Raw genomic sequence first — 16,849 nt, forward strand, 5'->3', positions numbered from 1 at the left:
AACGCCCATATTTTCTCTTGTTCTTCCTCATTCCACATGTTCTGCCCCCTTATTTGGTGGCTGCGTGGGTTCGGCCGGCCCTTCTCTTGGAGTCTCGTGCAAGGCGTTCAACGGGTTGTACTGACGTGGTGGACCTAGCACGGATTCCTCGCAAGTCCCGGGTGAGCCCTGCGCATTGTGTTCCATGAATCAACGGACGGGGACTTGCGGCACGTGATATCGCGCGCATGTCCGTTTTTTTTCACGCAGATTATTCCATGAATCTGGCCCTTTGTGTTTCAGCCCTTTCTATGAGGTCCAGGCATCCAAGCTCAGTCTTCAGGAATTTGCATGGGCCTTCATCAGGACGACAAACGTTATTAAACAGGTGTCGCTCCACACCCTCTTTCTTTTTTGTGTATTGTAGTTCTGTAGGTTAAAAATAAAAATGAAGATAAGAATGTATAATAAATAATACCAAAGGTGAGCCTATGCCTACAGGCATCAATCTTTGTGCCTAGATATATCAATCCATGTCAATGGGCTAATCTTCACTTGTGAAATTTGGTGTTCGGGCTGAGAAATGACCAAAAAATGTAGAGCTGTCTCATCAAAAAATCATGTAGCTCTAACTCCTGCAAATATGTATAGCAGGTGTTATTGCCTAGTAGACTAATTAAGTAGTTTGGTCATTTTAATAACCTATTAAACATTGTAGTCACAATGCTGTTATAAAACTGGTTTTGCTCGTTACCCTTTCTAAAGGATGCATTTTGAGTTAAACCTTCCAGGATTCAAACGTGTGACTCTCAGGTTGCAATTAGCCTCTGCTCATGGCAGCTGCACTCATGCTAAAATAACATGTGTATGGCACGAGTAGCACACCCAAACGTGCACATCTTTTCTGCTGCGCTTTACTGGGAAGGTTAAAACACTGTTAATGGGTAGTGGCGGTCATAAGGCCAGGCAGAGTGCTACAGGTCTACAGTATGTCAACAGACCCAAGGACTCAGGAAAGGGTGAAATGCAAATTCTAAGACACCATGCAATTCGCAACTGCGTACAACAAGCTTACTTTAATTGTGCCTTCGCTATTATTATTTTTTACGTAAATGTGCACAATTTAATTTTGTTTCAGACTTGCATAAACAAATGCCATTGACGAAAACTGCAATTAGGAATCCTGCAATAGAAAGTGGCCCTCGGATGTCCAAATGGGAGCTCTCAAGCATCAAAAGCTAAAGCTTGGCAATTATGAATGGAGTGGAGTGCTTTCCCTAAATGCCTACTATTTATAAGCGAACCAATCCGAACGCCAACCCGTCTCCCACCTGACTCTCCAAATAACGAGGATTGAATCCTGGTTGCGCAAGCCTTTTCAAGCCTTTTAAGGACTGGTGTCAGGTTATTGGACCCCGGCAGGTGAACCAGAGGCAGGACACACATCAGTGATGGGAGACCAATGCTTTGGGCGACTCCCATTTGCATCCTCTTATGTTTAGTTTTGGCTTGTTCACAGTTTTGTGTAGAAGTTTGAGGGTATCCTCTAAGTCACCATGACTGATGCCGACTGCAAGGACGCCGACTGCGCCGTGTCGCGACTGCTCAATGTCGTGAAGAACGAGCTCCAGGCTGGGAGGGAAAAAGGCGACCCCACAGAGAAGCAGCTGCAGGTCACCCTCGAGGACGCCGAGCTGTGGCACAAATTCAAAGAAGTGACAAATGAAATGATTGTCACCAAGAATGGAAGGTGAGCGCGCTCATATGGCAACGGCGCGGCGCGATGAATATTTAAGCCAAGGTTCAGCAAAGCCTTGAATACATGCATTGACTTTCAAAATGACTTATGAGAGCAGTGTGCAGTGCCCCTAACAACAAAACCTGTCGGCTAATTGCATTGAAACTGGGCATACAATGAATTAGATTAATGTTGGGTTTATTCACGATTTGGTCACCTCTTAATTTACACTCTTCCTTCAATTCTTTCAACCGGTTATACTTTTTCTACAAGGTGCTTCTTGTTAGGCAGCTTTTGGGTTTACATTATAATATTTAAGAAACTGGTGGGTGTCTAAAATTGTGAAATGTAAAATATGTGCTCTAGTTTTTGCAGACTTAGTGGAATTCAAAGGAGGCCGCAAAAGTTCATGCATGCGAGCAGGACAGTTGGAACATGACGCAGTCAATTCTGGGTCCCAAGAGAGGATTGCATCCGTGTTAGCCCAGTCTAAAAATCCTAAGCCATGCTGAGTGCGGTTCCTCTTAGTGGACTTCAGTCCTCCTGCCATGGGTCGTGTAATGCTGCTGAGCTCAGAAGCAGTCTGAACGGCGCCAGAAGCGATTTCATTGTAACTCCTCGCATGTTATCAGTCAATGCAACACAATCTGTTACATACAGCACGAGGCATTTCATCGAACTTACAGTGTCGATGCCCCGGCTAAAAACGCGTGCCCTGCCTGAGCCGCGGAAAGTGATCATTTAGAAAGACACACATAACTTGGGGGAAAGGCATAGTAGTTAGGAGAAGTCACTTCACAACACTGCACACACTTAGCTACTGCGGCGATGCTTAGGCGCAGCGCAAAAGCGCATTATCGGAACCTAATTTATGAAAAGTACTGCAAAGAACAGCGACTAAGCCTTTTCATTTTGAATGAAGATCACCATTGTGACAGAACCAGTGCTGCCGCCTCTTAGGTGTGCGTGTGCATCGTGCACTGAACGCAGCATGTTTATAAACAAACACAAAGAGGGGCAGATAGCTAGACAGACGCGCAGACAGAATAGTACGGCAGACAAGTAGGCAGGCTGGGAGATGAACAGAAAAAGAGACAGCTTCAGAGAGAAAGGGTGGCACAGACAGAGCAATACATAGAAACATACATACACGCATTATATATAAAAAGCCCGAGAGAATGACGCATGGATGGATTGATAGGTACACAGGTAGATAAAAACATACATACGTACATACATACATACATGCATGCATACATACATAAAAAGAGAGGAAGATGTATGGCTGGATGGATAGATAACTAGATAGACAGACAGACAGACAGACAGATATATAGACAGATACACAGTCATACAGATAACCAGACAGACAGAAAGAAAGAGACAGACCGAGATTTGTAGAGTGGACCCAAGGGAGCAGTGACTTCTGAATACGTGGAGGAAAGTACTGCTTTACTTCCCAAGATCGAAGATTGTGGACACTTATTTGCTTTTATGGACGATGGTACGTTTTCGGTGAATGAAAATGCTACTGTGCAACTCAAACAAGCCACGCATCGTGCAGAGCGCTGTAGTGTTAGAGATGTGTGTGTACACCCGCAGCTGAAACAAGCCACGCATCGTGCGAAGTGCTGTAGTGTTAGAAATGTGTGTGTACCCCCGCAGCCCAAGCAAGCCACTCATTGTGCGAAGTGATGTAGTGTTAGAGCTGTGTGTGTACCCCGTAGCTCAAGCAAGCCACGCATCGTGCGAAGCGCTGTAGTGTTAGAGATGTGTGTACCCCCGCAGCTCAAGCAAGCCACGCATTGTGCAAAACGCTGTAGTGTTAGAGCTGTATGTGTACCCCCGCAGCTCAAGCAAGCCACGCATTGTGCAAAACGCTGTAGTGTTGGAGCTGTATGTGTACCCCCGCAGCTCAAGCAAGCCACGCATCGCACAAAGCGCTGTAGTGCTAGAGATGTGTGTACCCCCGCAGCTCAAGCAAGCCATGCATTGTGTGAAGTGTTTAGGGTTAGTGCTGTGTGTGTACCCCCGCAGCTCAAACAAGCCATGCATTGTGCAAAGCGTTTAGTGTTAGAGCTGTGTGTGACCCCGCAGCTCAAGCAAGCCACGCATTGTGCAAAGCACTGTAGTGTTAGAGCTGTGTGTGTACCCCCACAGCTCAAGCAAGCCACGTATCGTGCAAAGCGTTTAGTGTTAGAGCTGTATGTGTACCCCTGCAGCTCAAACAAGCCACACATTGTGCAAAGTGTTTAGTGTTAGAGCTGTGTGTGCACCCCCGCAGCTCAAACAAGTTACGCATCGTGTGAAGCGTTTAGTGTTAGAGCTGTGTGTGCCCCCGCTGCTCAAGCAAGCCACGCAATGTGCAAAGCGTTGTAGTATTAGAGCTGTGTGTGTACCCCTGCAGCTCAAGCAAGCCACACATTGTGCGAAGGGCTGTAGTGTTAGAGCTGTGTGTGTACCCCCGCAGCTCAAGCAAGCCATGTATCGTGCAAAGTGCTGTAGAGTTAGAGATGTGTGTGTACCCCTGCAGCTCAAGCAAGCCACACATTGTGCGAAGCGTTGTAGTATAAGAGCTGTGTGTGTACCCCGGCAGCTCAAGCAAGCCATGCATTGTGTGAAGCGTTGTAGGATTAGAGCTGTGTGTACCCCCGCAGCTCAAGCAAGTCATGCATTGTGCGAAGCGTTGTAGTATTAGAGCTGTGTGTGTACCCCTGCAGCTCAATCAAGCCACACATTGTGCGAAGCGCTGTAGTGTTAGAGCTGTGTGTGTACCCGCGCAGCTCAAGCAAGCCATGTATCGTGCTAAGCGCTGTAGAGAGATGTGTGTGTATCCCTGCAGCTCAATCAAGCCACGCATTGGCGAAGGGCTGTAGTGTTAGAGCTGTGTGTGTACCCCCGCAGCTCAAGCAAGCCACGCATTGTGCAAAGTGCTGTAATGTTAGAGCTGTGTGTGTACCCCCGCAGCTCAAGCAAGCCACTTATCATGCAAAGTGCTGTAGTGTTAGAGATGTGTGTGTACCACCGCAGCTCAAAGAAGCCACGCTTCGCACAAAGCGCTGTAGTGTTAGAGATGTGTGTGTACCCCCGCAGCTCAAGCAAGCCACGCATCGTGCAAAAAGCGCTGTAGTGTTAGAGATGTGTGTGTACCACCGCAGATCAAACAAGCCATGCATCGTGTGAAGTGCTGTAGTGTTAGAGCTGTGTGTGTAACCCCGCACCTCAAGCAAGCCACGTATTGTGCAAAGTGCTGTAGTGTTAGAGATGTGTGTGTACCCCCGCAGCTCAAGCAAGCCACGCATTGTGTGAAGCGCTACAGTGTTAGAGCTGTGTGTGTACCCCCGCAGTTCAAACAAGCCACGCATCGCGCAAAGCATTAAGTGTTAGAGCTGTGTGTGCCTCCGCAGCACAAGCAAGCCACGCATTGTGTGTAGCACTGCTTTGTTAGAGCTGTGTGTGTACCCCAGCAGCTCAAGCAAACCACGCATTGTGCAAAGCATTGCAGTATTAGAGCTCTGTGTGTACCCCCGCAGCTCAAGCAGCCACGCATTGTGCGAATCGCTGTAGTGTTAAAGCTGTGTGTGTACTCCTGCAGCTTAAGAAAGCCATGCATCGTGCGAAGGGTTTAGTGTTAGAGCTGTGTGTGCCCCCGCAGCTCAAGCAAGCCACGCATTGTGCGAAGCCCTGCAGTGTTAGAGCTGTGTGTGTACCGCCGCAGCTCAAACAAGGCACGCTTTGTTGTGAAGCGTTTAGTGTTAGAGCTTTGTGTGCCCCCGCAGCTCAAGCAAGCCACGCATCGTGCAAAGCGTTGTAGTATTAGAGCTGTGTGTGTACCCCCACAGCTGAAGCAAGCCACGCATTGTGTGAAGCGCTGCAGTGTTAGAGCTGTGTGTACCCCCACAGCTCAAGCAAGCCACGCATTGTGCGAAGCGCTGTAGTGTTAGAGATGTACGTGTACCCCCGCAGCTCAAGCAAGCCATGCATCGTGCGAAGCGCTGTAGTGTTAGAGCTGTGTGTGTACCCCTGCAGCTCAAGCAAGCTATGCATAGTGCAAAGCGCTGTAGTGTTAGAGATGTGTGTGTACCCCCGCAGCTCATGCAAGCCATGGATCATGCGAAGGGCTGTAGTATTAGAGCTGTGTGTGTACCCCGCAGCTCAAACAAGCCATGTATCATGCAAAGCATTTCGTGTTAGAGCTGTGTGTGGCACCACAGCTCAAGCAAGCCACGCATTGTGCGAAGCGCTGCAGTGTTAGAGCTGTGTGTGTATCCCCGCAGCTCAAGCAAGGCACGCATTGTGCGAAGCGTTGTAGTGTTAGAGCTGTGTGTGTACCCCCACAGCTCAAGCAAGCCACGCATTGTGCGAAGTGTTGTAGTGTTAGAACTGTGTGTGGACTCCCACAGCTCAAGCAAGCCACGCATTGTGTGAACCATTGTAGTGTTAGAGCTGTGTGTTTTCCCCCGTAGCACAAGCAAGCCATGCATTGTGCGAAGCGATGTAGTGTTAGAGCTGGTGTGCACCCCGGCATCTAAAGCAAGCATGCATTGTGCGAAGCATCGTAGTATTAGAGCTGTGTGTGTACCCCCGCAGATCAAGCAAGCCATGCATTGTGCGAAGCATTGTAGTATTAGAGCTGTGTGTACCCCCGCAGCTCATGCAAGCCACACATTGTGTGAAGCGTTGTAGTGTTAGAGCTGTGTGTGTACCCCGCTGCTCAAGCAAGCCACGCATTGTGCGAAGTGTTGTAGTGTTAGAACTGTGTGTGGACTCCCACAGCTCAAGCAAGCCACGCATTGTGTGAACCATTGTAGTGTTAGAGCTGTGTGTTTACCCCCGCAGCACAAGCAAGCCATGCATTGTGCGAAGCGATGTAGTGTTAGAGCTGATGTGCACCCCGGCATCTAAAGCAAGCATGCATTGTGCGAAGCATCATAGTGTTAGAGCTGTGTGTGTACCCCTGCAGATCAAGCAAGCCATGCATTGTGCGAAGCATTGTAGTATTAGAGCTGTGTGTGTACCCCACAGCTCAAGCAAGCCATGCATTGTGCGAAGCGCTGCTCTGTTACAGCTGTGTGTACCCCGACAACTCAAGCAAGCCACGCATTGTGCGAAGAGTTGTAGTGTTAGAGCTGTGTGTGTACCCCCGCAGCTCAAGCAAGCCACCCATTGTGCAAAGCATCGTAGTATTAGAGCTATGTGTGTACCCCCGGAGCTCAAGCAAGACACGCATTGTGCGAACCATTGTAGTATTAGAGCTGTGTGTGTACCCCCGCAGCTCAAGCAAGCCACGTATTGCGTGAAGCATTGTAGTGTTCGAGCTGTGTGTGTACCCCCGCTGCTCAAGCAAGCCACGCATTGTGTGAAGCATTGTAGTATTAGAGCTGTATGTGCCCCTGCAGCTCAAGCAAGCCACGCATTGTGCGAAGCGCTGCAGTGTTAGAGCTGTGTGTGTACCCCCGCAGCTCAAGCAAACCATGCATTGTGCGAAGCGCTGCTCTGTTACAGCTGTGTGTGTACCCCGACAACTCAAGCAAGCCACGCATTGTGCGAAGAGTTGTAGTGTTAGAGCTGTGTGTGTACCCCCGCAGCTCAAGCAAGCCACCCATTGTGCAAAGCACCGTAGTATTAGAGCTATGTGTGTACCCCTGCAGCTCAAGCAAGACACGCATTGTGCGAAGTGTTGTTGTATTAGAGCTGTGTGTGTACCCCCGCAGCTCAAGTAAGCCACGCATTGTGTGAAGTGTTGCAGTGTTAGAAGTGTGTGTACCCCCGAATCTCAAGTAAGCCACGCCTTGTGTGAAGTATTGTAGTGTGCTGCACATGGCCGTTGTATACCATTCCATGCAGATTTATAAGATGGTTTTGGGTAGACAATGCTAAAGGCTGTCAACTATGAATATTTTTCAGAAATGCTCGGATAAACGTTTGCTGTACGTAAAAAAAGTTGCGCTTAAGTTTTAATTTCAATGAGTGCGTAGGGAGGAATTTATGTCACAAAATGTTTGCCAGTATGACACATATACATTCTCTGAGGCTGTTTAGGGCAAATGATGCGGGTCCAATGCCATACTCAGCTTGCAAGGAAGGCCCAATACCTGGGCACAGCAGGTACAGAGGTCCTTTTAAATGCCACTATATAGAAATAATGCACCCTGGTAGCAGCACCGTCCACAGATTGCTATGCTGCTGCCCTCGACTGGACAGTAGACCAGTAACTAAGACCTCCAGGTCCGTATAGAACAATGCAGCCATCTCCCAAAGACCTGGCCTCGCAGTGGCAAAAGCAGTCTGTGGTGCCTAGTGCTTGAGAGCAGCGCACCCCCATTGTAAACATGTGCTCTCCTGGTTGCAATCCACAGCGGCGCTGAATTACCCCGAGTACCTAAGGAGAACATTCGTTCTGGGCCACACAGGTCTCTAAAGTGGCAGACAGACGAAGGTTGCCTTCCGGAACTGAACATTGTGCATGGACCGTTGCGTTTCTCCACATTGCCCCCTCGCACCCTATGCTGCCCTGTGGACTGTCTTTCTGGTGAGGTCGGCTTCAGGGGGGCGGGAGGGGGGGGAGAAGTCAGAACTCGTATGAAGTTATATGTCCTCGCTTACACTTCGGCTCCCCCTCTACTCTTTCCCCTAGTCCAAGACCCCAAATTAAACACCTGTACCCGGAAACCCTTGCTCCTGCACAGGGAACATCTGGTCTCTGTCACCCCTTTCATGGCCCGCTGCAATATGTGGGGCCACAATTACCAAGAATTGCACTTGTGCTCGAATTCGCAGCAGTGCATTGCCATACGCAGCAGTACGGTGCCATACGCAGCAGTGCATTGCCATACTCAGCAGTACGGCGCCATACGCAGCAGTGCATTGCCATACGCAGCAGTGCATTGCCATACGCAGCAGTGCATTGCATATTTGGAGAGGAAGAGATTTGTGGCATAAGAGAGTGGAACTTACCGCTCCATTAAAAAAGCAAGAGCTGGGTGTGATCTAGGCCCCTTAGGCCGGGAGACCTGTGCTGTAGAGGTCACCCCTCTGGCGAAGATCAATACCTCGCTTTTGATGGCCCTGAACCCCCCCCATCTATGAGAAAGGACCTGCTCGGCACATCCTGGAGAAGACATCCCTAAGGTGGTTGCGCTTGTCCTAGTACCTTATCACAGATCTTTCTTTATAAAGAGAAGATATTTCGTTGATGTCTTTCAGTCCAACTTTAGAGCTTTTGCATTTTATTGATTATTTATTGATTATTTATGTAGGCAACATTATCCTTCAACAAGAAACACTTCGCAAAAGTGCATATGCAAGCCACACATTGTGCGAAGCGTTGTAGTATGAGAACTGTGTGTACCCCGGCAGCTCAAGCAAGCCATGCATTGTGTGAAGCGTTGTAGGATTAGAGCTGTGTGTACCCCCGCAGCTCAAGCAAGCCATGCATTGTGCGAAGCGTTGTAGTATTAGAGCTGCATGTGTACCCCCACAGCTCAAGCAAGCCATGTATCGTGCAAAGCGCTGTAGAGTTAGAGATGTGTGTGTACCCCTGAAGCTCAATCAAGCCATGCATTGGCGAAGCGCTGTAGTGTTAGAGCTGTGTGTGTACCCCCACAGCTCAAGCAAGCCATGTATTGTGCAAAGCGCTGTAGAGTTAGAGATGTGTGTGTACCCCTGCAGCTCAATCAAGCCACGCATTGGCGAAGCGCTGTAGTGTTAGAGCTGTGTGTGTACCCCCGCAGCTCAAGCAAGCCACGCATTGTGCAAAGTACTGTAATGTTAGAGCTGTGTGTGTACCCCGCAGCTCAAGCAAGCCACGCATCGTGCAAAGTGCTGTAGTGTTAGAGAGGTGTGTGTACCCCCACAGCTCAAGCAACCCACGCATTGTGCGAAGTGTTGTAGTGCTAGAACTGTGTGTGGACCCCCACAGCTCAAGCAAGCCACGCATTGTGTGAACCGTTGTACTGTTAGAGCTGTGTGTGTACCCCCACAGCTCAAGCAACCCACGCATTGTGCGAAGTGTTGTAGTGCTAGAACTGTGTGTGGACCCCCACAGCTCAAGCAAGCCACGCATTGTGTGAACCATTGTAGTGTTAGAGCTGTGTGTGTACCCCCGCAGCTCAAGCAAGCCATGCATTGTGCGAAGCATTGTAGTATTAGAGCTGTGTGTTCCCCCGCAGCTCATGCAAGCCACACATTGTGTGAAGCCTTGTAGTGTTAGAGCTGTGTGTGTACTCCGCTGCTCAAGCAGGCCACGCATTGTGTGAAGCGTTGTAGTATTAGAGCTGTGTGTGTACCCCCGCAGCTCAAGCAAGCCATGCATTGTGCGAAGCGTTGTAGTATTAGAGCTGTGTGTGTACCCCCGCAGCTCAAGCAAGACACGCATTGTGCGAAGCGTTGTAGTATTAGAGCTGTGTGTGTACCCCCGCAGCTCAAGCAAGCCACGCATTGTGTGAAGCGTTGTAGTGTTAGAGCTGTGTGTGTACCCCCGCTGCTCAAGCAAGCCACGCATTGTGTGAAGCGTTGTTGTATTAGAGCTGTGTGTGCCCCTGCAGCTCAAGCAAGCCATGCATTGTGCGAAGCATCGTAGTATTAGAGCTGTGTGTACCCCCGCAGCTCATGCAAGCCACACATTGTGTGAAGCGTTGTAGTGTTAGAGCTGTGTGTGTACCCCGCTGCTCAAGCAAGCCATGCATTGTGTGAAGCGTTGTAGTATTAGAGCTGTGTGTGTACCCCCGCAGTTCAAGCAAGCCGTGCATTATGCGAAGCGTTGTAGTATTAGAGCTGTGTGTGTACCCCCGCAGCTCAAGCAAGACACGCATTGTGCGAAGCGTTGTAGTATTAGAGCTGTGTGTGTACCCCCGCAGCTCAAGCAAGCCACGCATTGTGTGAAGCGTTGTATTGTTAGAGCTGTGTGTGTACCCCTGCTGCTCAAGCAAGCCACGCATTGTGTGAAGCGTTGTAGTATTAGAGCTGTGTGTGCCCCTGCAGCTCAAGCAAGCCACGCATTGTGCGAAGCGCTGCAGTGTTAGAGCTGTGTGTGTACCCCGCAGCTCAAAAAAGCCATGCATCATGCAAAGCATTTCGTGTTAGAGCTGTGTGTGCCACTGCAGCTCAAGCAAGCCACGCATTGTGCGAAGCGTTGCAGTGTTAGAGCTGTGTTTATCCCCGCAGCTCAAGCAAGCCATGCATCGTGCGAAGCGTTGTAGTGTTAGAGCTGTGTGTGTACCCCCACAGCTCAACCAAGCCACGCATTGTGTGAAACATTGTAGTGTTAGAGCTGTGTGTGTGTACCCCCACAGCTCAAGCAAGCCACGCATTGTGCGAAGCGTTGTACTGTTAGAGCTGTGTGTGTACCCCCACAGCTCAAGCAACCCACGCATTGTACGAAGTGTTGTAGTGTTAGAACTGGTCTGGACCCCCACAGCTCAAGCAAACCACGCATTGTGTGAACCATTGTAGTGTTAGAGCTGTGTGTTTACCCCCGCAGCGCAAGCAAGCCATGCATTGTGCGAAGCGATGTAGTGTTAGAGCTGGTGTGCACCCCTGCAGCTAAAGCAAACATGCATTGTGCGAAGCGTCGTAGTGTTAGAGCTGTGTGTGTACCCCCGCAGCTCAAGCAAGCCATGCATTGTGCGAAGCATTGTAGTATTAGAGCTGTGTGTACCCCCGCAGCTCATGCAAGCCACACATTGTGTGAAGCGTTGTAGTGTTAGAGCTGTGTGTGTACCCCGCTGCTCAAGCAAGCCACGCATTGTGTGAAGCGTTGTAGTATTAGAGCTGTGTGTGTACCCCCGCAGCTCAAGCAAGACACGCATTGTGCGGAGCGTTGTAGTATTAGAGCTGTGTGTGTACCCCAGAATCTCAAGTAAGCCACGCCTTGTGTGAAGTGTTGTAGTGTGCTGAACATGGCCGTTGTATCCCATTCCATGCAGATTTATAAGATGGTTTTGGGTAGACAATGCTAAAGGCTGTCAACTATGAATATTTTTCAGAAATGCTCTGATAAACGTTTGTTGTACGTAAAAAAAGTTGCACTTAAGTTTTAATTTCAATGAGTGCGTAGGGAGGAATTTATGCCACAAAATGTTTGCCAGTATGACACATATACATTCTCTGAGGCTGTTTTGGGCAAATAATGCGGGTTCAATGCCAAACTCAGCTTGCAAGGAAGGCCCAATACCTGGGCACAGCAGGTACAGAGGTCCTTTTAAATGCCACTATATAGAAATAATGCACCCTGGTAGCAGCACGGTCCACAGATTGCTATGCTGCTGCCCTCGACTGGACAGTAGACCAGTAACTAAGACCTCCAGGTCCGTATAGAATAATGCAGCCATCTCCCAAAGACCTGGCCTCGCAGTGGCAAAAGCAGTCTGTGGTGATTAGTGCTTGAGAGCAGCGCACCCCCATTGTAAACACGTGCTCTCCTGGATGCAATCCACAGCGGCGCAGAATTACCCCGAGTACCTAAGGAGAACATTCGTTCTGGGCCACACAGGTCTCTAAAGTGGCAGACAGACGAAGGTTGCCTTCCGGAACTGAACATTGTGCATGGACCGTTGAGTTTTTCCACATTGCCCCCTCCGACCCTATGCTGCCCTGTGGACTGTCTTTCTGGTGAGGTCGGCTTTTAAGAAGTCAGAACTCGTATGAAGTTATATGTCCTCGCTTACACTTTCCCCTAGTCCAAGATCCCAAATTAAACACCTGTACCCGGAAACCCTTGCTCCTGCACAGGGAACATCTGGTCTCCTTCGCCCCTTTCATGGCCCGCTGCAATATGTGGGGCCACAATTACCAAGAATTGCACTTGTGTTCGAATTCGCAGCAGTGCATTGCCATACGCAGCAGTGCATTGCACATTTGGAGAGGAAGAGATTTGTGGCATAAGAGAGTGGAGCTTGCGCTCCATTAAACAAGCAAGAGCTGGGTGTGATCTAGGCCCCTTAGGCCGGGAGACCTGTGCTGTAGAGGTCACCTCTCTGACGAAGATCAATACCTCACTTTTGATGGCCGTGAACACCGCATCTATGAGAAAGGACCCGCTCGGCACATCCTGGAAAAGACATCCCTTAATGTGGTTGCGCTTGTCCTAGCACCTTATCACAGATCTTTCTTTATAAAGAGAAGATATTTCGTTGATGTCTTTCAGTCCAACTTCACAGTTTTTGCATTTTATTGGTTATTTATGTAGGCAACATTGTCCTTCAACAAGAAACACTTCGCAAAAGGGCATACGTCAGCCAAAGCAGCCGCACTGCTGGGCGCTTTGCATTCCTAGCGCATGGTTAAGGAAGACCTTTCAAGACCTGCTGGTTTAAGGCGGGAGTGGTCACATTGAGAGGGGTCAGCACCTTCATAAATGAGAGCTATTAAAGGCAGGTGTACTATACTGACACTATTTACCATGTTACGTGCAGCCTAGGGCAGGCTCAGGCCTAATGGGGGAGGGTTGATGCAGCCGTTTCTTCTCTAGGGTCCTTCCCGGGCTAGGAGCTTCCTCTTCAGGATGATATTGCATTGAGGGTATGGCATTCGTTTCAGGAGGCAAGGTGTTCCAGTGATGGGGGCCAGGAGGGTGCAGGACCAGAAGCAGGAGGCAGCCAGGGAGCCAGGGCTGGCTGGAGACTTGCTGATGGTCATGGACAGGTTCAACATAACAGATCTTGTCATGTTGAACCTGTCAGGGGGCTTTGGAGGGTTGTTGGTCTACCTCTGGAATTTTCCTGGGACCAGGGGGCCTATCCTTTGAATTGATGTTTTAATTCCAACATTTCAGGGCCTGTAATATAAGCATTGGATCTTACTTGCAACTGATGGCTCCTGCCCTTTATGGTATCCCCTAAGGCTCGGACCAGTCCTCTCTGTTGGCAATGTGTATGTTGGGCATCTTGGTGCTACGATGCCGAGGTATGTCTTCCAATGCCATCCATGTACCAATGACACTCATTTATGTCTCCATGCTGGAGACAGCCCTTGAATCTCTGACAATCTGCTTGACTTAAATTGCCATTTGAATGAAGGCAAGTTGGCTAACTTTGAGCCAGCCAGAAATAATGATATAAGGATTGTGGGTTCCAGAAGGATGCAGGGAAGGCCAGGGAGTGTGACCTGCCAACACATTAATGCCATGTAACCCCTCCCTGCCACTCAAGAACACTCAAGAGCACAAGCTGAAAACATCCTTTACATTCAGGCACAAGCTGCGCAGTGCTTGATGCTGGGCACTGTTAGCTCTGGGCATTCAGGGAGTCATGTTCATTGTTGAGTAGAGTAAAAAGTATGAGGCAATGCATGCGTAAAACCTTCAGGCATGACTTTTACCCGTGCCTACATTTTCATTCATTTGCATGACAGATAGGGGACACGAAACGGAATTGCTGTTTACATCACCCCATCCTCTCTGCCACAAAAATGTTCAAGCGTTCAACTGTTAATCCATTGTAAATGCCGCTTGCGATGTTTAAATGGCCGGCGGCATTTACTCAATTTGTAATTTTTTGTAACAATGCAGTTGGACCATAAAAATGCACCTTAGACAAAGCTGCCTTTACGGCTCACAAAAAATCTATAGGTTTTCAGAGAACAACTGCAATGTATTTTCAACTTTGTACAAAGTTTGAGGGACGTGTACCATACACAGACTTCTCATTACCAATCAGGCGTAAACGGCGCCGACCCTTAACGCCTGATTACAAGCTCCCTTAGCGCCATGGTGATTTTAACGCCTGCTTTTTGCAGGCGTTAAAATCCATGGCGCTAAGGGACCATGGTGGTAATTACGCCACCGTAATTTAGGGTGGCGTAATTAGCGCCTTCCCCACTCCCATTATGCCCCATGGGGCAAAAATGGGAATGGGGAAGAGTAAAATGGGGAATGGGGATTTACCGCCCCACTCACCTTGGAATGGGGCAGTAAATCCGCCATCCACCATGGTGTAAATGTAGTTTACACCATGGTGGTAAGGGTACAACCCAGGCGGTAACTTACCGCCTGGGTCGTAGTGAGGCACGTAGATCTCAAAGGATAGGCGCGATCTGCTCAGACAAAGAACACTTTATTTACCATCCAGGGCAGTGTTTCAGAAGGCGCTATTTACAGCCTACAGGTCTCAGAAGAATTGGTGTGTTTCGCTGTGTCATGACACCGTGGGATGGTACCTTCTCAAGGTGCCTGAGGTTTGGAATGCTCTGCCTCCTACTTTAAAATGCACATAAACGTTTCTGTTCCTCATTCGTTCAAAACCCATTTTTTTTGTTTTGATGAATTTGTGTTGCGCTTGAACCACAAAATTGTCGAAACAATTGTTATAGAAGATAGAGAGAGGGAATGGTGGTTCTGAACTGAGAATATCTGGTTGGCATAACAACGGGCAATGCCATGGCACGAAAGTGCAAAAATCACGCCAATCTCTTTTTTCAAACTCCTCTGATGTACTACCCAATGCGAAGTTCCCTAACCATATATGCTCCAATCAGCGGCTTTGTAAGAAGCAAGTCAGGTGCTGGACTTTCCATTTCCCAGCTGTGCAGTTATTTGATATTGGGCTTTTTTGGGCTATTTTCACAGACAATTGAGCTATATTTGAGTTACTCGGTCAGTCTGTTTTTTTTTGTCCTCCTGAGGCTGCCTTTTTACAAAAACCCACCCACCCAATGCTCACTCTCTCAACCCCCCACAAGCACTCGCTCTTCATCCAGCTCACCCCTATTACGTGTGCTGGTTGGGTTTTGTTTGGGATATTTTGAGCTCATTTCTGACAAGTCCTCCCGAGGCAGCTTTGTTCTTCATTTTTTTGCCCCAACCAATAAATGTCACCCACCCCATTCCCACACTCTCTAACCCCACCCACCATACCCCAAACCTCTCACTCTACCCTCTCCACACACCCAAGTCCCACCTTATCTACCCTTACACACACAATCCCCGCTCTCTCTACCACACCTACCGTAACCTCTCCCTGTCTACCAACCCCACCCTCTCTTGCCCCACCATCCCTACCCCACTGTCTCTACCCCACCCACCCTATACCAACTTCCTCAATCCCAACCCACCCACCCTCACTCTCTCTATCCCACTCACCATACCCACACTTTCTTCCCCCACCCACCCACCCTCACTCTCTCTACCCCTCACACCCTACCTGAGTCCCACTCTCTCCACCCCCACCCTATCCTAGCCCCACTCTCTCCCAGTACCCCCATTCTCTCTAACCCCATCCACCCTACCCCCACTCTCTCTAATATTATTATTAACATTTTTTGCTACAATGCGTTTAATACCTAAGAGGTTTCTAGGCGCGGACCCGGGATTTGCACCTGTGTTGCTCTGTGTCGTTTTGCTTCCAAGACGAGTGCATTGCCACTGAGCTATATTAACCCCTCTCTACCCCTCCCTCTATTCCCACCCACCCTACCCCATTCTCTCTACCCCACCCACCCTCCACTCTCTCTATCCCATCCACCCACCAAATCCCCACTCTCAACCCCCACACAACCACCCTTCCCCCACCCACCTTACCTCCACTCTCTCTGTCCCACACACCTTACCTCTACTCTCTCTAACCCCACCCACCCATCCACCATAGTTCCACTCTCTCTACCCCACCAACCGCCCTACCTCCACTCTCTCTACCCACACTCACCCCAACCCACTCTCTCTACCCCCACTCTTTCGCACTAAAAACCATCCACACATCCACGGTCTACCCCCTCTCATTCTTCCTCTCACACTCTCGCTTTATTTCTTACCCTTTCACTCTCAACCTTACTAGCTGCTATTTCCCCTTGCTAATCATCGATGGAACCCTCTCTCAATCGTTTCCTCCCTTGCTCAATTCTCATTCCTTCTCATTCTCTAGCACACTGGCGCCCCTTGTTGCATCCTCCTTTGAATCTTTGCACTCTCCTCCTTGCACCCTGGTGCCTATCAATGCAAAATGCAAAGAACAGCAGTAAACACCAAAACTGTTGTCTTTGCCAGTGCTTGTTTTACGTCCGGTGTTTCCTTTGTAAAGCTACTTTTAGAGTAGGATCAAGAGGCGCTTTTGTAAATCAGGTCCTATGTGTTTTGAATTGCTTTTGTTTTGTACAATGTTTTGAGGCTTCCTGGTGGGCACAGTAATTGATACTCCGCCA

At 49.1% G+C, this 16,849-nt stretch overlaps 1 protein-coding gene across 1 annotated transcript in view; it reads left to right on the forward strand.

The window, feature by feature from the left end:
* Positions 1–1,402: 1,402 nt before the first annotated feature.
* Positions 1,403–16,849, forward strand: part of TBX19 (T-box transcription factor 19) — a 383,843-nt gene continuing 368,396 nt past the window's right edge. Inside the window, exon 1 of the mRNA XM_069637357.1 lies at positions 1,403–1,729. Coding sequence (XP_069493458.1) covers positions 1,536–1,729 — 194 coding nt within the window. The 5' untranslated portion in view covers positions 1,403–1,535. The remainder of the gene's footprint in view (positions 1,730–16,849) is intronic.

The sequence above is a fragment of the Ambystoma mexicanum genome, chromosome 7p, assembly GCF_040938575.1.
Source record: "Ambystoma mexicanum isolate Mex_15411 chromosome 7p, UKY_AmexF1_1, whole genome shotgun sequence".
Taxonomy (NCBI): Eukaryota; Metazoa; Chordata; class Amphibia; order Caudata; family Ambystomatidae; genus Ambystoma; species Ambystoma mexicanum.